Genomic DNA, 27403 nt, shown 5'->3' with positions numbered 1-27403 from the left:
AGGGCAGCTGTGGCATAAACCTTACACCAGATGGTGGACTAATAAATAGTCTAAGCACCGTGTATACACTATGTTGCCCAACACTTAAAACTGCCTCAATTTTAATCAAGTGCTGTGAAGTCTTTCCATAACTCAGCCAGTCTAAAAGGTAACAGAGGTAGCATGCTGCTCATAGTTAACTCTCTGTGCTCAGACATTAGACTGTGTGTGGAGGACATATGGGTATGCTTATAGGGAGAACACATCAGCAACTGTGCTGGTGGAAAGACTTTTTTTTTTCTTTTTAAAAATTAAAAGCTGTTTCTCTAAAGCTTTGTCATAGTAAAAATCAAACAACAGGAGAAACAGAAAGAGAATTTGACATCCTTTAGGATATGTATCCAACTTAACAGATACCTCACTACACAGACCAGCTAATTCTGTGCCAAACTATGGAAACTTGCAATATCTAAACAATGAAATTCTGAGGGTGAAAAAGGCGACTAAAAGCAACACAGGACAAGGAGTTTGTTTACTTCATAGTTCATTGTTAACAAACATTAACAAATCTTCCTCATATGCATCTAAGTATGTACATGCACACCCACACACAAAAATAAATGCAAACTCATATAGCAGAGTGAGCTGCAGTGGGTCACAGAAAGGACACTGTAGCACAAAAAAGGCCGGACAGTGCCAGCCAAATAGCCAACTGATGTTCAACTAGCCTCTGCTAGGATAAAATGAATTGCCCTACAGTATGTCTCCAGTGGGACTTGTATAAATAAGGTGAGGAAACGTGTACACGACAGTGGATTGTGCAGTGGATTTATCCAAAAGCCAACTTGATTGTGAACACTATGTGCAGTCCTTTTGCCAGAGGAAAGACCAAACTGTTGCACTTAGTTAACGGTGGCTGGGCCAAACGATTAATGTCAAAAAAGACCTGATGTATGTGTGTCTGGGTTTGGTATCTGACATGTTCATCCCCATCAGAAAAGCGAAAACTTACAAGAACTCTGCCAGTGAGTGTCTGAGCGGAGATCATGACACCGGCCCAGTCTTTGACTGAAGTCATCCATCCCACTTCATTGGCTGGCGCCTCCTCCTTCTCATCAGGGCCCTTTGGTGCTCTGTCGGCTGCCTGATTGTTGGCGGGGTTGTTCACCTTCTGAGCCTCCTAGAAAAAAAACGGAAACGAAATCTGAGTAGGCAAATTAAGGAAACCGACAGGAACACATTGTTGATTATAAGCAGATAAGTCAGTTTGTTTAACAACAACAAATTATACGTTATCCCCCACAGTAAGGCAATTTGTCATAATCCATTATTTCCACACTTCCCATTTAATGCCTATGCATCCTGGCAGCATCATGTTCATGTTCCTTCTGAGTGGCAGAACTTCGGGTTACTCACCGTATACCTGCATGAGCCTAAAATACTTCTGGGGATACTGCAACTTAACAGTTCTAAAAAAATAAAAATAAAAAATAAAAAAAACCTGATAAAAACTTTCAAACTGGTTGTTGTGGATCTAAAATGATGGCACACTTAACAGCCCGCATGGCTTCCCACTTTTCAAACACATCTTGGTGAACTATTTCTATAATATATATCAAGGAAAGTTTGCAAAAGAGCAGCCATGTTAAAAGACTGTAGGAGATGGAGAGCATGTACTGTACGTAGTATAAGTTTCTGAACTTATGTATACCCTTAAAAAACTACACATTTCTTTAGGACAAAAAAAAAAAGGGTGTCACTGCACCCATCACGCCATCATAGCATCCATCTGCTACTATTAATGGTGAATATGTGTGTTCAAGTCAAATAACAAGATGTGTATGAGGCCACTCTAATTTTATTGCGCATATGGCATAATTGTTCCTCGGGGTAAACTGTTGTTCTCATGCAGCCCTTTTAATGTGCCTTCTCGTGTCTGGCTGAGTGAGCAGAGTTGCATGGCACTTCATTGACATGCTTTGTTTGGCACAGTCGCTGCATGCAGCTGTTCCTCTCTAGAAATTCGCTCATTCCTGATTTGATACAAGTAAGCACTCTGCTACCTTGTCCTTCTGCCAGAAAATGAAGCAAGTGGATTTCTTCCACTTTTGTCTTCCTCAAAGAAAAAAAACCTATATTCAGGCATAATAAATGGAGTCCATAGAGAATGCCTGGAATTGAAATAACTTTAAAGCCCCTGGATTATGTGGCATCGGTCCACTCTGTGGGAACAGCCTCATAGTGCACATGTAGCACTAGGAAAACATTTTACATGTCCCTTCTCACAGTGACATCTGACAAGTAGCCATCAGAGCAGATTATGTGCTATGTCAACAAAGTAAAATTAGTGTCCCTGTTGTGTAAGTGTGGGACGTTTGTTGTGATGACCCCATGAAATTCAAAAATGGTGACGAGTGAAAACTATAAGTGTTTACAGTGAGTTTATTCTTGTTTTTAAAACCCAACACATCATAATTCCTAGAACTTTATGAAGCAATAAAGACATGCAACCAAAAGCCAGCTGACCACTGGGGTGACCGATGCACACCCACATGTGATACGAAAACAAACCAGACTGCAACTTGAGTATTTCTGCAGGGCTAAAGAGCAGATGAGCCCAAGAGAGTGCTCTGTCCATTTCAAGAGGATTGTCTGGTTAAATTGGATTATATTTGATAATGATATGGCATGGACACAGCTGCCATTTTCCTAATTTCATTCTAACCCATAACAATGCCAATAAACTGACCCTAAAAAAGCCTGCCTTAGTCATAAGATTATTATCCAGCTCTGCCGTTGGGCCTCGCAGTACTCCAGTGGGTAATTCGGTTAGTTATGGTTTATATGCTCATTAAATGACTCAGCGTTTGGAGACTCACAAACTTTTGAAGTACCTATCGTGAAAGTGACGTGAAGCATTCAGCTTTGCTTTTGAGCACCACAAGAATTCAGTATTTCCGACAGGCTGCTATCAAGCACATTTAACATTTAGAAACTTTAGCTTAATATCATTTAAATAAATAACAGCCGGTTCAGGCATTTTATTTGGCAGAAAAAGTGAATGAGGCATTGACCTGAGACAGATATAGCCTGGTTCAAAGTTAAGTGCTGTGTTTGTTCTAATAGATAATTATCGTCCACTTCACCAGCCTGCGTTCAATATTTTTGTTCAACACAAGAGGTGCTATTGCTGTTTTGTTGTTCACTTTCTTAAAAGTAATTAAAATAAATTAATATTACAATGCATTCTTAAACACAGTGGTTCAACAAAACCCATTGCAACGGTTTCTTATTCACCCATTTGTTAGCATACCAGTGGTATTTAAGGCTACTGTAGCATGTGCAGGGGCTACTACCCCGTCTCATCCCATTCTCTTTCCTCCTTAAGTCCTCCACTAATCACACCGTAACCAAGATATCTGAAAAAGTTATCAACGTTTTATAAAGTTCAAGCTCCCACCATGAAACTTTATTGTATAAGAGCTTACCGGATATGTCACACTGCAAACAGTTAAATACTTACATCTAACTGAATTTCTCCCACTCCCACTCATCCACTCACTTTATTGCATTGCCAGCATGCGGCAAAGACCCAGGAAAATTTGTATACATGCACATACACATGTCACCATCCACAGGGATGTCTACGATTTCACTCTGACTGACACTTGATAGCACTCCAGACAGGGTGTGTGTTAGTCTATGCCCACCAGTTACTTCTCACCCAGAAGAACCCCAAAACCTCACATGCTGCACAATTATACCACAGCAGGAGCACAGCACATCACACCAGGACTACAGTGTGTCGTGCAAATGTCACATCGCTTGTTTCTGGCTCTCTTTGCCATTTGCAGTGTTGCTGTTTTTTTTATTTATTTTAAGCATGTTAAAAATCCCTGCAGTCATCTGTTTGGTCACAGTTGTGGCTTTACCTTCATGAATTACATTTCATACAAAATACAAACTGCACATTACATTTACTTTACAATGATTTCATTTCAAATGAAACAAGGATTTCCATCTTGTTACAAAATAACTGCTACTATTTTGTTTTTTCAATAATATATTATGTGAAGACCTCCATGGATGCCAGTTTAATCACAGGACAGTAGTTCTCATTACAGGGAGTGCAGAATTATTAGGCAAGTTGTATTTTTGAGGAATAATTTTATTATTGAACAACAACCATGTTCTCAATGAACCCAAAAAACTCATTAATATCAAAGCTGAATGTTTTTGGAAGTAGTTTTTAGTTTTAGCTATTTTAGGGGGATATCTGTGTGTGCAGGTGACTATTACTGTGCATAATTATTAGGCAACTTAACAAAAAACAAATATATACCCATTTCAATTACTTATTTTTACCAGTGACACCAATATAACATCTCCACATTCACAAATATACATTTCTGACATTCAAAAACAAAACAAAAACAAATCAGCGACCAATATAGCCACCTTTCTTTGCAAGGACACTCAAAAGCCTGCCATCCATGGATTCTGTCAGTGTTTTGATCTGCTCACCATCAACATTGCGTGCAGCAGCAACCACAGCCTCCCAGACACTGTTCAGAGAGGTGTACTGTTTTCCCTCCTTGTAAATCTCACATTTGATGATGGACCACAGGTTCTCAATGGGGTTCAGATCAGGTGAACAAGGTGACCATGTCATTAGTTTTTCTTCTTTTATACCCTTTCTTGCCAGCCACGCTGTGGAGTACTTGGACGCGTGTGATGGAGCATTGTCCTGCATGAAAATCATGTTTTTCTTGAAGGATGCAGACTTCTTCCTGTACCACTGCTTGAAGAAGGTGTCTTCCAGAAACTGGCAGTAGGACTGGGAGTTGAGCTTGACTCCATCCTCAACCCGAAAAGGCCCCACAAGCTCATCTTTGATGATACCAGCCCAAACCAGTACTCCACATCCACCTTGCTGGCGTCTGAGTCGGACTGGAGCTCTCTGCCCTTTACCAATCCAGCCACGGGCCCATCCATCTGGCCCATCAAGACTCACTCTCATTTCATCAGTCCATAAAACCTTAGAAAAACCAGTCTTGAGATATTTCTTGGCCCAGTCTTGACGTTTCAGCTTGTGTGTCTTGTTCAGTGGTGGTCGTCTTTCAGCCTTTCTTACCTTGGCCATGTCTCTGAGTATTGCACACCTTGTGCTTTTGGGCACTCCAGTGATGTTGCAGCTCTGAAATATGGCCAAACTGGTGGCAAGTGGCATCTTGGCAGCTGCACGCTTGACTTTTCTCAGTTCATGGGCAGTTATTTTGCGCCTTGGTTTTTCCACACGCTTCTTGCGACCCTGTTGACTATTTTGAATGAAACGCTTGATTGTTCGATGATCACGCTTCAGAAGCTTTGCAATTTTGAGACTGCTGCATCCCTCTGCAAGATATCTCACTATTTTTGACTTTTCTGAGCCTGTCAAGTCCTTCTTTTGACCCATTTTGCCAAAGGAAAGGAAGTTGCCTAATAATTATGCACACCTGATATAGGGTGTTGATGTCATTAGACCACACCCCTTCTCATTACGGAGATGCACATCACCTAATATGCTTAATTGGTAGTAGGCTTTCGGGCCTATACAGCTTGGAGTAAGACAACATGCATGAAGAGGATGATGTGGACAAAATAGTCATTTGCCTAATAATTCTGCACTCCCTGTATTGCACACTGAACAGCGATAGCATATTGAGCAGCACTGACGTTTAACATTCTCTCTATGCATGCGAGTGCATTTACGGTGAATGAGAATACATGAATAATGGATGTAGTCACGAACTAAAGGCTAGGCAGATCAGGAGACATAATGTAAACAAAGAATTTCTTCTAGCTTATTTGAGCGGCCGGCGGTGGGCTAAGCTCACGCACAGAAAGCCAGTGAAGCAGACTGTTATGGGAGAATCCATCTGCTGGCTATATATAAACACATCTGTGATGTCAAACAGGGCGAGACAGGCAGACAGAGAGAGAGAGAGAGAGAGAGAGAGGGATTCAGAGAGGGAGCCGCAGGAGTCAGTAAATGTGTTTACAACCAAAGTCCACAAAGGACAAAAAAAGTAAATATTATAATAATAATGAAAAAAGCAAAGACTTAAACAAAAAATATATGGTTGGATGCTAATGCTCACCTGGTGGTCAGAAACATGATGTATATAATATATATATATATATCATATTACATTTTATTGTTTTCAGTTCATCTTATTAACAGGTGTTATTATTCAGTTCCCCACAGGCATATATGAAATGTAATAATTCCCTCCTGGTGCAAATTAAACAATTCAAGCTTCTACAGTGAGCTGTCACATGACACATAGGCAACACACTGTAAACATCTGCTTAAACAGAGGTTGCTGGAGCATTAACCCTGTCCTTGCCATTACCACCCCTGACCATCGCTGTAACAAAAAAAACAAAAACACTTCTGGAACCACAAGTGTTGTAACTTATTGTAACATTTTTGCAACCCTGTGCAGAGCCTATGTGAACTTTAGCCTCAGTTTCCTGTTCTTAACTGACAGGAATGGCACCTAGTATGGTTTTCTGCTACTGTAGCCCAATCTGCTTCAAGGTTCGGTGAAGATGCTCTTCTGCATACTATTGTTATAAAAAGTATTCATTTGAGTTGCTGTCGTCTTCTTATCACCTCAAAGCAGTCCGACGTTCTCCTCTGACATCAACAAGGCATTACTGCCCAGAGAACCACCGCTCCCAGGATTTATTTCTTTTTTTAGGCTATTCTCTTTAAATCGCGGAGATGGTTGTGCGGGAAGATCCCAGCAGATCACCAATTTCTGAAACATTCAGACCAGCCTGGTCAACCACGCCATGTTCAAAGTCAGCATTTTGATTCTTGGTTTGAACTTGCGCAGATTATCTTGAGCATATCTAAATGCCTGACGATTGGATGTTTTGGCATTTCTGTTTACAAGCAGTCAAACAGGGGCACCTAACAAACTGGTCGGCGACTGTATATTGGAATCCCGGCATTATTTCACTCATTTTGAGTGGGTATTTCAATTTGGTGCCTCAAATTGATGATGGTGTGTCAGTGGTTACGGCATGCAGAAATAAACATAATTGGTATCGAATATGCCAACCAATCACATTACAGTTTGCGTTACAGTCTTTTAGATAAATCAACATTATTAATTTTAGTATTGCATCAGTGCATAAAAGCATTTGCAAATGAACTTCAGAAGCATTAGTATGAGTCACGTTAAGGCCTAAAATATATGTAGTTCACCTACTTCAAGAATCTTCTTTCCAAAAATAGATGAACATTGTTAATATTAGGACTGTACCAATTAACAGAGTACACAGGGGAGGGCTGGTAATAATGAGCAAGAGAGTGGCAGAACACGAAAAAAAATATGACACAGGAAGGAAGGAAGACAAAGAGAGGAACTGACAGTGAGAAGTCTACAGGACGGGGACAAAAACACAGGGACTGTGGGGTAAAAGAGGACACTGAGTCAAACAAAGACTCGGAGGGAGGCAGAGAGATAGAATGCCAGAACAATAAAGCGAGAGGAGCAGAGATAATGACAGAGACAGAAATTAAAAGACATCAAGAGAGACAGGAAAACTGAGCAAACACACGACTGACAGAGAAGGAGAGGACAGCGACAGAGAGACAAAGATACTGAAAGACAAGGGGGGTAAACAAGTAGCTGAAAGACAGACAGCGGCACAGATTAGGAGCAAGAGAAATGGTAAGTGAGAGTGAGAGAACAAGAGACAGAGGAAAAGACAGAAAGAATAGACAACGGAGAGAGAAAGAGAGAGAGGACCATGCCCGTCTGACTCGGCTGATCTAACCGGACTTGGCTTTAACGCAGCTGTTCCTCTGGCTTTCATTCGCATTGCTGGGGAAAACTATTCCACTGTGAGAGGCTATTTATAGCCTCACCCTGGGAGATGAGAAACTAGTGAATCTCATAACATGCTTCGTTCCCCCTGTTTGCTATTTAAATGCCGGTACAGTTACCCAGTGTCCCTGGGTTACAGCCCTACACTGGGTCATAGCAGAAGGGAACACGGAGGAAGAACACACACTCTCCTTAGAAACCAGTTTAAAAGCCCACATAGACAGGTGCAAGGCTGGATATGATAACACCGTGAGGAGAAAAGCTATTCCTGTGTAAAAACCACGCCTACTGAATCATATAGAACTATGGAGGCCAAATGTTACAGACTGGCTATTACCGAGTGATATGCAAATCTCTGCAACAAAGAAATGAGCTCAGTTATTGTCCCAGTTGGTTTTTATGATCAAATAAATGTATTTATTTCATAGTTGCCCCTTGAGAACCCAGATCCGTTATTGCAAAGCGCAGAGAAAGAAGTTCACAAAGTTCTGATTTTAAATGATAGGCTGAGGGCTTGTTATGCTAACGTGTTTAATTCAGGTACGGACTGGAATAAAATCTGGATGGTGCCCATATTTGTAGATTATGCCCCCAAAAAAATTACAAATATGTATATGTTCTGTACTAAATCTGCCTGGAGGAAAGTGACTTTATGGGGCCTAACACAAGATGTATCAAGAGTATTATGAAAGAGAGTGGCACAATGGGTTTCTCAAGATCTTGCTTTCACAATCCCCGGAAGCAAAGATTGAAATTGAAAATAATATCTGATTAATTTCCCAGCCATGGGCAGCACAAATATCCTATCTGTTGTTGTCAAAAAGAAATTCCCACTCAGATACTAATCGATACTAAAAGTCACTATTGGATTAGATACTCATTTGCGACAATATGAATACCAGCAGTGCCTCGCTTTTCAGCTGACACACAGTCCCTGCTCTCACTAAGAGGATGCAGTAATATTTCACATTCATAGCGCTGAATTTCAAGAGGTCAGAAAAGCTCCTGTCTTAAAACCATTAAAGTAATAAGAAATTATCATGAATGTAAATCTGGCCAGAGCCACATTAACTTTAGGTGCTTAATTATTAGTAGTTAGCCTTAGCTGCTAGCCACATTAGCTATCTGTTATCTTAAGGCAGGGGTGTCAAATTCAAATACACAGTGGGCCAAAATTCAAAATGGAACAAAGTCGCGGGCTAACATTAATATTTATCGAAAAAAAATAATCTTCCTCCAGATATAAGAATGAATCTTTTCTTATGGACTCAAACAAGTTTAGCTGAAAAACTGAATATGGAACAAGCAAAGCTTAATACTAAACAATATATATCAATATATATATAATAGTAATTTGGTATGGCTTCGCGGGCCAAATGTAATTAGGCTGCGGGCCAAATTTGGCCCACGGGCCAGAGTTTGACACCTATGTCTTAAGGTAACGGCTAGCGGTTATAGCTAATAATAAAATGATAACATTGATGTGGGTTATTTCAATCAATTTCAATCATTTGTTAGATTTTGTACATTTATAATTTAGTTAGTTTACTCAGCTACTGTTTTTACTGTCTTGGAGCAACTGTGACACATAATTTTCCTTATTACAGTATTTTGATTCTGATTTATTTGCATCTAAAAAGTGTCAAGTTCCAGATTCCAGCTGAGAAAAGTCTACTAGCAACTAGACAGAAACAGCAGAAGTGTACTTTAAAAGTGCCTTAGCAATGAAAACATGGGGCAAAGTCAAGAGAACCAAAGCACTAAATATAGGATAAATATTTATTCAGAGCTTAATACATTTATTAAACCACCTGTCATAAAAACAAGAAAATACTTTAGAAACTTCTAAACAAAACAAAAAAAACTTTTTTAAAACTAAAGTAAGACAAATTATATTATAATTTATTAGGCAAATAATCAGAATTCTCTTTTTTATGTCCAAATTTGAATCAACAAACTGAACTCAAAACTCACAACTTAATGAAGCAGGATGTTCAGACACTAAAATTCATTTTTCTGTTCAGGAATGGAAGAAAACAACTGTAATTCATCTTAATCAAAAAACAATAATATACATTATAATTTTTTCTACATTGTGTAAAGCATTAAATGTGAAAATTTATAGAAAAGAGCAATGTTTTTGTTGAAATTTGAAGCTCAAGGGTTTAGGTTCATAAAGAAAAAGAAAAAAAATCATAAGCTTTTCATAAATTAGGACAATGCTGTGAGTCAAAACTCCAAACTATGCAGACACTTTCAAATACGTCATCACAGTGTGATCAATCAACAAAATACCATCAGTGCCGCTGAGAAGTTTGTCCATCTCCAGAAGCACATTAGCCCTGTGCTGCCCCTCTGTGCCTGAGCACTGCAGGCCAGAGAAGGATTAGACGATTTGTAGACACTGAACTATATAATCCACAATATCGGCAAAACAGGAAGACAAGCCAAACGGTTTACATCTCTCTGCATCTCTGATGGACAGCATGCCCATCTGCACAACAGGGCATGAACTCAGTCCTACTAATGGCTGCTGTTCAAGTGCACATTTTCTTTGTCCCGATTGTAACGTCTCTTCAGCTAGCTAGAGAAAAATGATAAGACATGAATATATGATCTGATGGCAGCTGATGCTGACTAAAACGTCCCTCTGTTCATACAGCAGAAGACAGAATAAAGACACATTCACATTAGCGCTGCCTTATAACTGGAGGGAGGCTGACAGAAAGAAATATCTTGAATGTACAGTCCGGTCGATTCATAATACTGTACTGCACCTCTCCCATTGATACAACATTTTAAGCCCCAGTGGTCCAGGATAAAAATAGATGATGCAGTAAATTGCAAGACTGAAAGGTCAGCACTTGTCATCCGTAACGTCTTTGAGTTTTATCATCTTAATGTCAGCGGATAATAGAAGGCCAGTGGCTTAAATGAGGGCATACTAAAGTTGTAGGGTATATAATAAAATACCCTGAATGAAAGTTGGGGTTTTTTCCCCATTTGATCTGCTACAGAGCAGAGAAAATTAACAAATGCCTGCTGTGTCTCCTTAAGGTGAAGTTGTTTGGCAGTAACAAAAAAAAAAAAAAGAGCCTTTTTCAGTCAGGACAACAAAACAAATACCACTAACTGCTGGTTTCATTTAGTTTTCGGTGTGTCTGGGCAATAAATGGTATTACAGCAGTTTCAGACCCTAAAAATCAATACAATAATTTTCTTTGCACTTTCCATTACTCTAAACCAAGTAGAAGGCTGAGATTACATCACTGGAATTTGCACCCATCAGTCACCTCTGCTCTCGTCTGCGAACCTTAATTCAACCTAAACAAGGCGAGAAACTGTCAATCAAGCTGTCAGCCTCCCACAAAAAGCTTGTCGCCTCATCTGCAGAGCTTTGCCTCCACTCCATTACCCCGCGACTTCAGATCATGTCAGAATGTGAGAAAGCATAATAACTTAGATCTAGACGGAGGTGTGCAAATTTAACAAATTACTGTGCAGGGAGAAAACACACCACAAATGTAAAATCATTACAGACAACCACAAATTCTCCTCCACATGCTGTGGCCTTGCAATAATTGGTCATTTGATTCTCAGCAGGCTCAGGCTATCATCTATATTTTCTTTCTTTTAAATCATCAATCTGATGATGGCTTGTTACTATGGCGATCCACACATGCTCACATTCTCGTTTTCAGTGCAAATTAGATCTGAATGGAAACACTTTTTTATTTCCTGGTCAATTTAACAATCCATTCAGTGTGAATGCTGAAAATTAAAAGACAGTGGTTACTGCAGAGTTACGCATCTGGATTTTTATTTTTATTTTCTTACATTGTGGACATGTAAGAAACACCACAACCAAAACATGTTTGTGGGCCAGACAGTAACCCACAATAATTTCCCAGATTTGGTTACATAGCATTTTAAGCTTAACCTAAAAGTAGGTGGAATAAAAATAAATAAATAAGAAAACATGCTTGAGTGACATCAGCTTTTATCATACTACAGCCATCAGTGAAGAAATGACCTGAGGCTAAATTCTGACATTTTGTACTGCAGCCCACGAGTGTGCCTGAATGAATTTACAAGCAGTGAATAGAAGAAAAGCCCAACAAAACATGGCCAAAAACAGGTCCTAAAAGCACTTAGACTGAGGTTATTATAGTTAACCAAAAAGAAATGTTAAATCGACCTGCTGTGCTCTTGTTTGGGATGCGGACTTGATTTTTCCAGGCTGTTTCAGATTAGTTTTTCCAGTAAGTGAAACACAAGAGGAATGAAGTGCACGGAATAAACTGGATGTGGAAAACAACCCAAAACATTGTAACAAAATAAAAGTAAAAAATATAAATAATATAAACTTTAAAAAAAATGATACTGTTCAGGGAAAAACACAATGCACCTATTTTTAGTAAAAGGAAAAAGAAAAACCAACAACAAAATATTAAAAAAATCAAAACAAAACTCAGTGAGAAAAGCTGCTCTGGAAACTAAATTTAAAAAATGGTAACGAAAAACATAATGACAACTATAATAACTACTCTCATTTAGACATCTACATGTTCCCATATAGTCCACATTTTTGAAATAGAAACTTTCTGTCCTATGTAGAGTGTCAACATTCCTTAAATAATTACTTCATTAAATAATTAACTGTGTCATTAATTAATTACACTTGGAAATAATTAAATTAAATTTAAATTTATTTCATGTATAACATTTAATACATTTTTTTATCTATTTCAAATCTTCATTAATTATTGACAGATTTAATTAAATATTTAACAAAGTATTCATTTTGGCACTCGTGGCCCGCCGTAGTCTTATACTATATTCTCTGCATTAAACGCTACTGTGACCCTTACTTGAAATGACACTGTCCTTGTGATGCTCTTGCCGCTTAAAACCTCCAACCTATATCTGTGCTGCCACTCTGTGAAGGTTCACTCTGTTTTCTATTATTGCTCTCAGAATCTGGACTTTCGCTCGTTCAAGGGCGATGGACATTTTTGCTTGCCTATGTGTGTGTGTGTATGTATGCTCAGGCCAACGACTGATTTCTGTTTCATCTGGACCACAGTCTGTGTCGACGTCGCTTACCACACCTATGAATCAAGAGGTAATAGTGTTTCTCCTAGTTTGTAACCTATGTCAGAGCCTGAAGTGAGCTCACAGCAAACTAAGGCGCACACCACACAATAACTGTGTCACACAACCGAGGCCAGTTTTTAATTTTATCATCATTAATAAAGGTATAAACCTACTAGTTAACGATTCCTAAAGACTATAACATTTTTTTACTGGGTCTGAAAAGCATTACATGCTGTACAGGCAATGTTTACTAAAAAAATGCAAGGAAAATGAATTTTCCTTCCTCGTTAAAAACAAGCAAACAAAATCAAAGACTCAGTAAAAACACTCTCCTGTCTAAACCTGTATTCTAGTCATTCAGCTTTAATGCATTTTATTGGTAGATTACCTCAAACTAATCACTTACCAAAGCAATTTAATTACAGTGATGTTGGAGGGTTTTTTCTTTAGTTTTTAGGCACACATGAATTACAGTATCCACACTGTGTTGTGTCTTTAATAGACTCACTAATTAGCAAGTCAGGCATGGCGTTTACAGAATAGTAAAAGACAGTTAAATTATTTTTTTATTTTTTTAAAGGAGGCTGTTTACTATTATCTATTGTATGTTATATCCATGTATTAATTACATGTACTAAACAGATTCAGACCGGCATTTTTTGCAGTATTTGATCATTTGAGAGTTTAAATTTGTACTTCCTTGTGTAACTTCAGCTTCAAAGTACTACGTAAATGTTTTCTGAAACCTGTTAAACTGAAAGTAAGAGTTGTGTTTCTTCCACACCTGTCACACCTGAACTCAACAGTGCAGAGAACAACAACAGACACAGCAGTACAACAGCAGCCTTATCAAACAGCCACCACCTGTCGTAGCCCTGATCTCTTATTGCCCTCGGAACACTTTAACGAGCTTTCTCCCTAAATACAGACAGACAGCTCGCTCTCTGTCAATAAGTGACTCAGCGTTCAACAGACAGATGAAATCGGGGCCCCATTATCCCGAGCAGAACAGGCCGCTTAGGTGTTTCCCAGGAGCGGAAAACAATCAAAATGGTAGCTGTTGCCCTAATTGGCTCCCTGCTGTCTAACCTGCACTGATCAATGGCTCGGCTCTATAAAGACCAACATCCAGATATGACTGGCAGATGAATCTTTTAGCAGCAGATTGGTATGTAGTGCTAAGCAGTGACGTTCAGTGTTGAAAGCAAACAAGGCAGGAAACAACAGGCCGCCAACCTCTCACTCTTTTCTCTTTTTAACAGTTTGTAGTTGTAGTTTGTGATAAAGTAATTAAATCAAAATAAAATGTGATTTGAAAATCATTTAAACCAAATACTTAACAGTAAATAGCAAAAAGTTCTGATATTTTCTTTGCTTATTGAATTTCAACAAGAAACTTGTTTCATGGTGAAAGGAAAAAAAGTTAAATGTTTCACAACTAATTAGGTTAATTAGAAGCATGATTGGGTTTAAAGAGCATCCCAGAGGGCCTCCCTTAAGCAAGTAAGATCAGGATTTCTGTGAAAGATCGCATGGGTACATTTTCCAAAGAAATGTTTCTCAGCTGAAAAATACAAAGAAGTTTGGCATTTCGTCACTTATGAAACATAATCTGATTTAAAAATCCAGAGAATCTGTTGAAATCTCCGTACACAAGGGGAAAGACTGAAAATATTACAAGGATCTTTGCTACATCCAGAAATTCAAGTTGAACCTCCACCAGGCAGGAACATAAACAAATGCCGTTACTTTCTCGATCAAAAGGTTTAAGATAGAACTGAGAGGAAATGGGAAAGTGTCCTTTGGTCTAACCAATCCATATCTGAAATTCTTCCTTTGAAATATGGGTGCCTGGTCCTCGGTACGTAAGAGGCGGGGAAACATCTGCCTTCTTATATTTGCACAGTTTAAAAGCCAGCATCCCTGATGGTATAAAGGATGCATTATTAGTGGAAGGACACATGCAAAGGCTTAGTTAAGGCTGACTCTGAATTAAGGCTGATGCCTATATTCGTTTTGGAGCAATGCAAGTTTGTGTATGACTTTCACTGATTTGACAAGGCAATGCTAAACATATTGTTTGTTTGTACTGCTGCAGAAGAGGACGAGTGCTAAACGGACCTGCCTGCAGTCCAAATGTGTCAGTATTCAAAGCATCCTTAAATGGAAACACACAGCGATCCAACCTTTTTGGACACCAACCTTCACTCACACACACACACACATACACATTTTTTTAAATCAGCAAACAGGAACAGTGTACTTTTTGAATCAGCTGGATCAATCAATCACTGTTGACAAAGCATTAAACAGCTTCGGTGTTTATCTTGTCGTTTGTTTTTGGCTTAAGCCGACAAGAGATTAAAAAAAAACTCTGATATTTAAAGAACTAGTCATTCCAGAAAATGTGTAACTACAGAACAACAAGTGAGCAGGAAAGGCTGCATGGTGGGAGTCCTGCAGTCTATGCATACGATATGAATGACTAAGTACGAACACGGTCTCTCAGCACACCCAGCAAGCAGATTTGCATATATGCAACAGCATGTCCTCGATAAGCTATGATTCACTCGATTACAAAATCAACTTCAAACGTTAAAACAGGTTTTTGGATAGCACCCGCTCAAGTTATCCCTAATAATATGTTCCTCTCTGATGCATTATCACATTTAACATGTCAAGCCACCGCTTTTACTGCTCCCGTCAACATTTTCACACTCGTTACCCCCTATTTGTGCATTTTTGTCCTCTCCACTCTAACAGCCACGTAAAAAGACCCTTTAAAAGGTATAATCACATGTACCCATTTCTTTCTATTCCCCCCATATCTATTCTCAGTGTCATCTCTCCTTGTCTATCCTGTCTATTCACATTTCCTTCCAATTCCTCCTAATTTCTTTTCACTTTCTCATCTTCTATACTCACTTTTCCCCTCCACCAGCTTAAGAAAAGTCAGAATAAACCAAGAAGATTAGGCTCTCTTTACTTGAGAGACAGATCTCAGTATCTTTATCTTATCCTGATGCAATAATACCTTAAAATCTTTCACTAATGCCAGTGAGTGCACGCGTCTATATGATTTTTTTTGTTTGTTTTTTTAAAGATGAGGTGTAGGTATGCATCGGATGTGGAACAGCAGCAAAAGAAGTAAAGGTTTGAAATTTAATCTGTTTATTTACTTGTTTGATTCCTTGTCTAATGCGAAGCACTAAACAAAGATGAGCTTGTTTGTCTTCTGATTTCTAAAAGAAAAGTGTTTGATCAGGTCCATAAACTGTATTGCATAATATAGAGGTCAACAATGTTATCTGGGAAGTGTTCTTGTTGAAGGCAGTAAAAAAGGCAGTCATCTGAGCCTAATGATTCAGAGCCGTGACCTTGATTTGAGAACAGCTCAGAGGCTAACAAATGGAAGTGCAAATGATTTTCTTACTCTAGGCTCATTTAATCATTTTAAATTTAGATCTCACGCCTCCCACTGGGGAAAAGAAATCAGCTTCTTTCATACAGAATTTGCATGTTTTACGCCTGAAGTTAGGAAAAGGAATTGGGGAGAGGACATGGCGCAGATTGGTATGGCTTGTGCGCTCTTATCAGCCAACACCAAGGCCCCCCGATGTGTTCCACGGGGAAGATTGCGTTTCTTTACTGTGACCTCACACAGAGAGGACTTTGACCTTAGCTAACAAGATCCATTAAGGAGAGACGAAGCCTGGATGAAACACTGCATCAAGTTTGTGTACACATTCTTAAGCCTACAGAGAATCAGTGTAATTACGCAAGATGGCAGCACGGCAAACCAATCTGTGCGTTTATAAGAAAGGTCAGTGCCTTTGGAGGAACGCTGGAATGCATTGCACAGCATTAAGCCTCCATGTGATGTCAAGTGTAAAGCATGCTGCCGGGGAGGACTGAGGCACTCTTGCTCGGTCTAGCTCCGACTGCGTGGTGACCAACTTTACCAAATCAAAGGATTTTCGCAATCAAATCAAACATCCACAGACAAGGCACACAGAGCTTAGAGGAACCACTATGTGCCCAAGCCCAACTACATTTGTTTGTGCTCAGTATAAGACGGGCATTGGGGTTTGGTTTCCACTGTGATCTGTCCGTTCCTGTTAGCGCCATTGTTGTTAGAACAGGTTTGCGATTTGAGTAGCTGACAGAAAGTGTTGCGGGATTGCCTTTCGCCTGAGGTCGACAGAGGCATTCCCTGTGATGGTGCTGCGATGTGGGGGTGGTTGGTGCATGTAGGGGTGGAGAGAACCACCTCCCCAGACTCAGCAATTTGACCCTTGCAGGCTTGGTACAGGCTGCACTGTTAAGCTCGAATAAACAACACGGAAAATTCAGCACAAAAATGAAAATGTGTCAGGGTGCGTTAGAAGGAGAGTTGGCAACAGCTTTCACAGGGGATGATGTGAAGACTGAATCAGCTCTCCTTCACTGTCCACACAGTCTGCACTTGATCACTGCAGCACTTTTAAAACCAAGGACAAGTCACTGAGAGTGACATAAAATGTGTTGCGGTTACATTTGCATGACAGGGGGTTTTAATTTATAGTGAAGCAACAATACGCCCAATAAGGGGGAATGAGAGAGTCAGTGTTTAATAAAGGTGGTCACTTTTAAAATAGAATGTCCAATACACATAGCAATTAAAGCACCTATAGTCTCTTCTAGCAAGTAGAGAACTATGCAAACAGTTTATGTGAAGGACACATTGTGCATTATGTTATAGAGAAGACAGCTTCAGGTTTTGATAACTTAGAGTGCCCGTCAAAGTGAAGTGACCTCAAGCCTGTGAGCTTCTCTTCAAACGCAGTAGTGAGTAAATCCGCATCGCTAATCTTCAGCCTTAGCGCATTTATTTAACCCGCTCTGGATATCATCTTATGGTTTACTGTAAGAACGTCTTTGTTTCCCCTTCCACTGGCTAATAGCCAGTGTTAATCAATACTGTTGTAAGTACTTTTTAGTCCTCAGCACTGGGCTCATTTGTCAACATAAAAGCCGCAAGGCCCCAAAGGACTAATCAAAAGGAATGAAGTAACAGAGAAATTCACAGCCTGGAAACATGAAAAGCAGCAAGGACGTGTAAGGAGGGGTGTAGCAGTGGTTGAAGCATGTTCAAAGACAGCTTTAGATTACAACATACAGTGTGGTGGCAACTGATAACCCAGAACAGAAGACTGACCAAAACGAGATTCAAAAAAAGGTTTAATTCAAAGCCAATGACTCATTACAGCCAAACAAGTCCAACATGGGAGAGTGAAGGCAATTACCTGAAGGCAGACTCACTGGGAAACTTCATGCAGAAGTATCACATTTCTTTGAGACTTCTCCACTTACACATGCTATTTTGATTTCACTGGTTTGCCTAATACTGCTACACGCAGATTACTGTGAGTACTGAGATGATGCTGTCTAAAGCTGAGTATGAAATGCGGTATGGTTTTTTTTTTTCATCTGCAGTGGTCACCATCTTGGCTAAGTAATGGAAAGGAAGAGGCCACCAAGTAATTTTTAACAACTTGGTCGATATTATCAGTGCTAGCTAGCAAACTGACTGATATCAGGCATTTGCTTTGCACATTAATGCATTGTTTGGGGCTGTTGTAGAACAGTGTTGTATCACATGTGTCGTTAGAGACTCAACACTTTGATGATCACTTATCAAAAATTGTATATATGTGCGGAGATTAGCCCCAGAGGAGAGACAAGGAGAGTGTTTCTCCAAAAACCATCTTGCGAGTGCTTTATGAGCTTGCCACGGTTGCCCATAATTTACATGGAAGACTCCAACTTGTCTGCAAACACTTGTCAACTGCTAACAAAGCAGAAGTACACAGACACAAGTCTGAAATGGAGAGCATTCACCTTAGAATTAAAAGCTGTACCTCGCTCATGCAAACAAACGGTATCATTTTCACTACGAAGGCAAAAGTTCTCAGTTTCTGGTTTGCTCTTTTTGCATTTTTTGCTCAGAAAGTAGAGGGCAAGTGTTTGCAGAAGTTCATATTTTACATGCAAAATATGTATGACAGCTGCTAGTGACCAAAGCAACTGCAAGGAGGTTTTTGGTACAGCACTGTATACCTCTGTGCGCCCAAATTCATCCATCCCCTCACCAACAGAGGGGGAATATACATTTTTTTCCTTGCAACCAGTGGTGGCCAGTTGCCCACACAAGTCTCCACACTTGCAGGACTTGGGTCTTCTTCAAATTAAGACAGACAGGAAATGACAATTAGATACATTTGACAGGCAATAAGGCAAGCCTCGGTTAATCACACAATAACAGAAAATATATATGGGAGAATCTGGAATAAGTGGAGACATACATATAACAAAATATAACTGGAAGCTAAATAAAGATGTCAGTAATACACCAATAAATTCAGTTACAACTTCCACTGTGTTTGGGAAACACTTGATTCAAATTGTTAATATTATGAGGAAATTACATAATTCAGATTTGATCTAGAGTACCACATGCTACAGTGAAAGTCTACAAAACTTAATAGCTGATATGGGAATAAGTTTGATTGCTGAATAAATACACTTAGTGATTTAATTTGTAAGTCACAATTTATCCCAACATCAGCTCCAACTGCAGTATTTTTTCATTATTGCCTCAATAAGTATCTCAGCCTCTTCCAAGCCTCTGCATTCATTTTCCAATAAACTACGCAAATTTAATCAATGACATTTTAAAAGTCATTTTATCAATTGCTTCAGTACAAGCACAAAAACCTCAAACGCATGCTTAGATTTAAATGCACTTCTGCCACAGTTTTCTTTTCACCGAAAACCGCTTCAACTCTTTAAAGAAGGTCCGGCGTACGTGCGGCCGGCACAGGGAAGGATGAGATCATGATGGACAAACGTCGCTCTCATAAGAGCAGTCCAGCGCTCGCTGCTTGTCGCTAAGCAACAGAGACCTGGCAGGCAGACAGTAGGTGTGTGAGACAGAGTGCGTGGGAAGGGGAGGTTTGGAGCGGGGGGTAGAGAGAGGGACAGAAGCAGAGAACAGGGAGAAAAAGACACAGAGCCAGGCTGAGAGCGAAAGACAGATAGGAGGTGTGATGCAAGACGCCAGTGGGAGAGATTTGACCAGTGTCAATAAAGGATTGTGTGGCGTAATCAGAGAAGTGATAATTCAACTGTCTGAGAAGTAGATATAAACACTGGTGTGCATCTTAATCATAAGACAGGCAGTGGTGTTTATAATAAGCCGCTGATTCTTTTTTGAGTTCATTCATATTTCTTGGTTTCACCGTTGTGAAACATGTCAGCATTGATTTGCTGATCTGCAGAATTAGTTTCGATGTTCAAGGCTCAGTTAGTCCACCGTTTACATTATTTCTTTATTCACATTCGCTTGACGGTCAGAACTATTGCGTGTCATGAACAGTGGGAAGCGAAGGAAAATAAGGCACCTGTGTTGTTTGTGCATTTGCAGGCCACCTTAAGGCAAGATGTTTAGTTTTGTTGTTACAGGAATATATTAATTATTTTTACACTGCTGACCACGTTTCTGTTTATAGCTATTCAGTTCACGCCGTGATTTAGTTTGCTTTATGTGCTCTCAGAATCAAAGCACTGACAGAAATTAGATCTAACACTGCAATGCCATAAATGGAAAGGCTTATAAGTAATGCACCGTAGGGCCTTTTGATAAGATTATCTTTGCTCCAATTTTAGCCTTAAAGTAATCTGGTCAAGGAATTGACATGCAATAGTCGGAGAACAGCATTAATCCTGTTATTATCAAATTATGGTTTGCACAAAAATGCATAGCTTCGGTTGTATGGTCAACGTGTTCACAGTGTTTATCCAACAGTCCCTGGGTAATCCAATCTACAGTTTTATGATTTGGGACTGAAATCGAGAAATTAGCAGGTATGAAAGATACATGCTCATTTTAACTATACAAAAAGCCACTTATCATGTTTGAAACTGGACATCACAATCCAATGGAGATCTAACTGAGATCCTGTCTACATGTAAACTGGCAGTTTGGTAAACTTAGCTTTTTCTGTGTGTTTTGGCCTTTTGTCTGCAATTTAAATCACTGAAAGTTGGAGCTTTAGAAAAAACTGCTTCCAGGTGAAAATTTATCAGAAACTCTGCTTCTGCATTTGATGGAGACCAAAATAAGTCAGACTGTGCGCTGTGTCACTGTTTGGTGACTTCTGATCAGCCAGCACTTCTATACATTTGGGGTTAGGTTGCTACGTTGTTAGTTTGGTATGCTCTTGACTATGCTTGAGATTTTTATGTGTGTTTTCACGTGTATGGAGAAAAAAAACCCACTGCCCACTCTTTTCAGTTTTGTCAGGCTAAGTTTAAAGTGTACCCTGCTTAACTATAATACTACTTTTTATTTGACTGTAATTTACAATAAAAGCCTAAGTGTTAATGGAGGTCATATATAAAATGTGAAAAATAATGTAACTGAAATTTGTTTATATACATTTATATATTTATAACAGTCACCCCAAGAGGCTTTGTATTATAATTTAACAAAATTAGAAAGAAAACCCCAGCATTTAGACAACATGGCAACAGTGGGAAGGAAAAACTCCATTTTAACAGGAAGGAACCTTTAGCAGAACCAGGCTGGGGGAGGGGCAGCCATATGCCACCACACCACGTGGTGACTGCAGCCATCTCCAGACTTTTTTTGGAAGACCTCCTTCTGGCTGTTCAAATGTCCAGCAGGGGGTTGCATTGGCTTCAGAGCCATCTTTTATATACAGTCTAACAGTTTTGGCAGAAAATTTCATTTCACAGTAACACAAAACCTGAGCCAAAAGTGGGACCAATAGCTTGACACTAATATTAGCACAGGAATATCGAACGTCTTTTTACAATATTTGTTAAAAAAGTCAAGATTCCAGGTGAAAAAAGCAACATTTCTTTCATAACATTTCATACTTTTAACCATAACTGAAAGAGTAAAGCTTACACATTTTAAATTCTTATTTCCACATTAAAAGGTGCAATGCAAAGGAAGCATGCTCTCTTAGTGCAGGTGGCAAAATACTAAAATACCATCACTTTATTTTTAGCTTGGTGAACAGTAAAAAATAGCCCAAGTGCAACCTTGGTAAACACTCAGTCCTCGCTGCCTAGGCTTTACAAGACATATATTCTCCTGTGTGGCCTAATGTCACAAACAGCAGCCAAGTCTCAAGGAAATGTCAATGACAACGAGAGTGCTGTGCTGGGGTAACATAAGGTTGCCCTAATTCATACTAAGCTTTAATGTGGTCATACGTGGTCATCGCAGCCAATATTAACCTATCACAGGCTTTGCATGCTCTGTCATTCACTCTTTCAGTGTTTCAGCAGCAGCTTTCATCCTGTCAGTCAAGTTAACTTCGCTAGCTTTTCCCACAGCATGATCAAGCAAATAATATTTTGTGCACTATTATGCCATATTTGCAATTCAACAAACCCATTAGTGGTAACATTTCCACTGAGATTTGTGGCCGCAAACTAAATAAACGTTTAGCGGTAGCATCTTCCCGTCGATCATCACGGGGCACCATAAATGCTCCAGGAAAAGCACCGTAACAAGAGAGACTCTTAGCAAAGACGCTGCACATCCCAGGGACCTCAATAATGGACCCAACTGACAGCACTCTAATTCAATCACGTGTTGCAGTTGCAGCTAAGCTGCCTTCAAATACCCGTATCTATTTTAAACCCTGTTCAACAATGATAGACCAAGAAGAGCCCAATATGCCTGTAAAAACATTACGCAAAAGGAAAGAAACATACACCGCCGGCTTTTCTCAGTTTGTCAAGTGTTAATGTGCATTTCAGAGTATGTGCATGGATAAATGCCTCTGCATAACCTCAATGTCCCATTATATTAGTATATAAGTAAAAGGCACACTTGATAGACCTTTTTTTCCTCCCTTTTTCAAACACAATTCTCATATCAGAATTATCTCTGGATCATCTCTGAAGGCTTAATTTATAAAAGGAGGACCTATTTGAAAGGATTTCCAGCAAGATTGAAGTCATTTCTTTTGCCTCTTAATCGGAGCATACTTGAGCCTTACAGCTGTTGTTTACTATTAAAGCAGGATTAGGGCCAAGTTTTGCTGGGTAGTTCCAGGAGATGTCACTGATCACATGGTCATTATCAGAACGCCTGGGTCTTTCAGATCATTTCCTGCAGCGTGTCAACCTAATGGCCTCAAGGCCATTTCCTCATCTGCACTCTAGCCACGAAGCTAGAAAGAAAATTAGTCACGTGACAAAGGAGAACACATACAACCGCAGACATTACAGGCTAGGCCTATGCTTCCTTCTTTTTCCTCTGTACAGCAAATGTGTTTTTTTTCCTCGTCATTCACAAAAGGCCAATGCTTTATTGTGAAAAACACCCTGAGGCCTTTTGTTGCTATTGATTTATGAATATCAGGGTAAAGAACGCTACCTCCAGGTAAGTCTCAGCCCCATCAATAATGCAGCAACACTATCTGTGTCCACACAAAAAATGCACAACACATCGGCGTCTCCATTATTCATGAGCGTTTCCACCTGTAGCACCTCAGCTGTATTATATGCGTCCCATAGGAAGGCGTGCAGGAGCTCAGTGGAAACCACTCGATGCAGTATTTGTAGTGGCACTACATAAACGTTATGTTGTAGGAGCTTACACACCATAGTGCTTTAGTAGAGATAACACATATTCTTTATATAACCTCTAACCAATAGGAAATGCCCTAATAATTAAGATCCATGTGGTAACACACATTATCCCATATTTATGTCATTTCTATTAAAAAAATAAAATAGAATACTACAACAGTATATCAACAAAATCAAAAAAAGATGCCATTTGGATTACTTTTTCTCATATTTAATGATTTCTGCTACAATAAACGAGAGCTACCTTTAAAAGAGGGAGTTCCCAGTGCTTCTGTTTTGTTTTGCTTTCCTAACACAGAGGACAGAAAGCATCAATCCACAGCAGTAATTGGAAAGATGAAACAAACAACAACAACAAATGAAAATGTTTGGCTAAGAACATTGCTGACGCAGAAAGGAGAAACTTTAAAGGACCAAATGGCTGGAAGAATTTAATTGCCTTGATTTTTCTTCCACTTTCAATTCCCAAAGCCCATTTAGCTGCTTTTAAGTGCCTGTAAAACTAAATCTGAATCTAGACTTCTGTTACTTTTTGGCATATGGAAACAATTCTAATAACTTTTCAAACTGGAAGGTCATTAGGCAGCCCTGTGGTTCACGTGGTAGAGCCCTCACTGCAAGTGGCCCAGGCTTGATCCTGCCCTGGTCCTTCTAATTCATTTCCATAACTCTGTGACTTTCCCTTTCTTCAGCTTGTACAGGTCATTCCTCACCAAGAACAATGTCCTGTCCCAGAAGACTAAATGAGGCAATCAGATCCATGGAAAGATTGTCTCCCTTGTGCCATTGAGTATCATGAATTCTTGGATTCTGCGTGGCAGTTTTTACATAATCCTGCTGACAAACAGCAAATACATCTTGCAGTACATGTAGTTTTATATTTATATCTATGAATGCTGTTCTGCTGTAAGGCCTATAACATAGCAGGGTTCTCACTTTCACTGTGTCACAGCAAATGGCCCATGCTCCTTATTGAACTTACAACCAAGAGGTCACAGCCAGGAGGTTAAAACTAGGTCAGACAACTGTACTGCCATAATTCAAGCAGACAGTATTTATATAAGATCACTGCCATGATGCCTACAAGTAGCCTGCCTGTATTTTGAAGCTATTGTTATCATTAATATTAAGATTACATTAAAAAAAAATTACATTTTACGTTCGATTTTTGGAGTAACAGCTTCCACATCTGGTGGATGAGCAACTTTATAGCAATTCAAGTTAGATTTTATCCTATTTGTTTTCTTTTTTTTTCCCCCACTGTGCCCTAACTGCTCTGCTATGACACAGAGGCTGCACGGAAAAACAAAACCACCACCTGCACGGCATACAGTGCTTAAATGTCAGATTCTCGATACTGCTAATGGCGTGCAAGCGCGCACGCTTGTGTGTTTTATATGTGTGTTTACTTTATGTGTGAGTAAAAACAGCAGGGCCAAGGCAGGCCTTGAGAGAGCAGTAAATCATATTATCCAGCACAGTCTCTATATATCACAGCTGCTGCCATTCTGCCCACTGGCTTCCGACTGCTGTTCCAAGTCCCCTCTCTATATTTCATGCCTCTGAACAGACTGCTAAAACTCGAGCTATCTCGGAATTACATTGGTGACTTCATAATGTTTTAATGAAATTTTTTTTGTCATCGTTTGAAAGTGCAGAATGTCCTCATCTCAAGTATAACAAAGAAGCTCTTTTTCTTTATTGGACCAGTGCGTGGAAATGGACGTAATGACTAGACTCTGGAAGGTTGAACAAGGCTAAGACAGATCCTCTTTATCTATTTATAACAAGGAGATGTATTTCCCAACTCGTGTGTCTTTGTTCTTATCGCCTAGCATGCATTTTTAAATCGCATAAATCCTGTATTTCTCACACCCACACGCACACCTCGCCAAGAATGGGGTGCTTTGATCGACGGGGAGCGTGGCAGCGATGGTCAGAGGCTGCGTGTCAGAGTAATTACAGAGCAGCCATGTTAGCAGGCCAGAACTGGTCCCACGGGAGGAGGAAACAACTCGCATAGGTAGGGTTTCACCTTAAAAGTCAGCTCGCCTCTGTACCGTTCACTGCCTGGACTGACATGCGAGAACACTTAGGCTAATTTCTCCAGCGACCCTTGTCAACTTTGACTCTGACCCCTTTTGGAACAGGTGAAAAGCTCGTTCTCTAGTCACACACAAACTGGAAACTGGTTTCCATTTCTAATCCCGGGAGCAAAGGTTAAGTCCTTAAGTTTGAATGCAAAATCACAATGAAATAAAAAGAAGGCAGAGGAGTTATTCTCACAAATTGTTAAAAACGGACAGCAGACGTCTGTTTTCTCCCTTCCTGCTGACTGTTTCTCCACTTCAACCCTCTCCTGTCATACTCTTTAATTGCAAGTGACTGGTGAAGGAAAGTCTTTCCTAATATTTTAACACTGGTATGTTTTCACGTGTCATCTGTGATTTGAGTTACGATCTGTTTATACCCCCCCAGGGCAGGGAACCAATTGAGCAACAACGGCTTCCCAGAGACCAGTCTTGCCTGGCTACAAAATTCACAAACCGTGGCTCCTTTGGGGAAACATCAGGGAGACCCGAAGGACAATGACCGATGACGATGCTTTAGGACAGGAGAAAGGGAGATGGCGGCCGACGCAAGGGGAGCAGAGAACATGCAAACAGAGGGAAAGCCCAACGTATGGAAACTAATAAGGATAAGCAAGAACAAGGTCAACAGCAGATCAAACTAAAGAGGACAGATGAATAAAGGGAAAGAAGGTGAAAGCCTGTGGCATTCTGAACACTTGCCAGAGTACTTCTGTTGCTCATGTTCACTTGAGACAATGTGCAGCAGAGCAGCTGCTAAGCTCAGCTGTCTCCTATTGCATCGCTTTGAAAAGCACAGGAAGGCAAAACCATTCATGGGTACCTGGGCTGTTCATCAGGAATGACCATCGCAGTCACTTAATTATCAGGACACAAAGCACAGGATAAGCTGTAGCATGCGTAACGACACATGGAAGATTATTGAAGATGAAAAATGGAAGTTAATGAATATGACAACAAGATGTTTTTATTACAATTTATGGTGCACAGTTTTATCCATTATTATTCATTATACTGTTTAACTACCTCTCTATATAGCAATTTGCATTGTAGTAGCATGAAGTGCTATTCACAAGCTGGATTTAAATGCTTCCGATTGTTCAAGGGATTCACACAAAACTAGGAGTGCATTTCATTCATTTTTATCTCACTGACATGAGCCTCACTGCGTGCTGCTCACTTGCTTATTCTTTCCACTAGTGTGCCTAGGGTCTAAAACTGTGCTTTCCATTATTGCTCATATTGCAAAGGTAGCTTTTATTGTGAGGTAGTCACATCAATTACTGCGTTTTGGTCATTAGAGTTCGGAGGTTAAAACCATCATTTAGCAAATGAGTTTAATTATTTACAAGCAGCTCCAAGCCTCCAAGTCTTCAGCCAGGTAGTTGGCTCTTGTCGGGAAAAATGAAATTACTGTGTGACGGAAAATAAAGATGCAAACAGTCTGCTGTGTTTCCAAAAAAAAGGAGCTCCTCAGGAAGTGTTTACTGTGCCCAGAATCCCTGAAACATGGATGGAAATCTGAAAACCAGAAGTGGCTGATGTAACTGCCATTACACACGGCTGTCTTGTACAGAGCGAAATCTTATAATGCATTAAATTTGTCAATATTCAGTCCTTGAGGAAAATTGCATATATTTGATTTATTTAAGGCTACTTTCAGCTGCTCCCTTATTCACA

The 27403-nt window shown here is 39.7% G+C and overlaps 1 protein-coding gene across 4 annotated transcripts in view; it reads right to left on the bottom strand.

Moving 5' to 3' along the window:
- The window catches only part of LOC308388332 (calcium-activated potassium channel subunit alpha-1a), a 149547-nt gene that overhangs the window by 106480 nt on the left and 15664 nt on the right, over nt 1-27403 (bottom strand). For all 4 annotated transcript variants that reach the window (XM_080868965.1, XM_080868966.1, XM_080868964.1 and 1 more), the window contains exon 2: nt 992-1159. In XM_080868965.1, the coding sequence (XP_080725091.1) occupies nt 992-1159 (168 nt within the window). The remainder of the gene's footprint in view (nt 1-991; nt 1160-27403) is intronic.

The sequence above is a fragment of the Rhamphochromis sp. 'chilingali' genome (genome assembly GCF_963969265.1).
Source record: "Rhamphochromis sp. 'chilingali' genome assembly, chromosome: 20".
NCBI classification, from domain to species: Eukaryota; Metazoa; Chordata; class Actinopteri; order Cichliformes; family Cichlidae; genus Rhamphochromis; species Rhamphochromis sp. 'chilingali'.
Note: the sequence above shows the minus strand (reverse complement) of the source record. Positions and strands in the feature narration are given on the sequence as shown.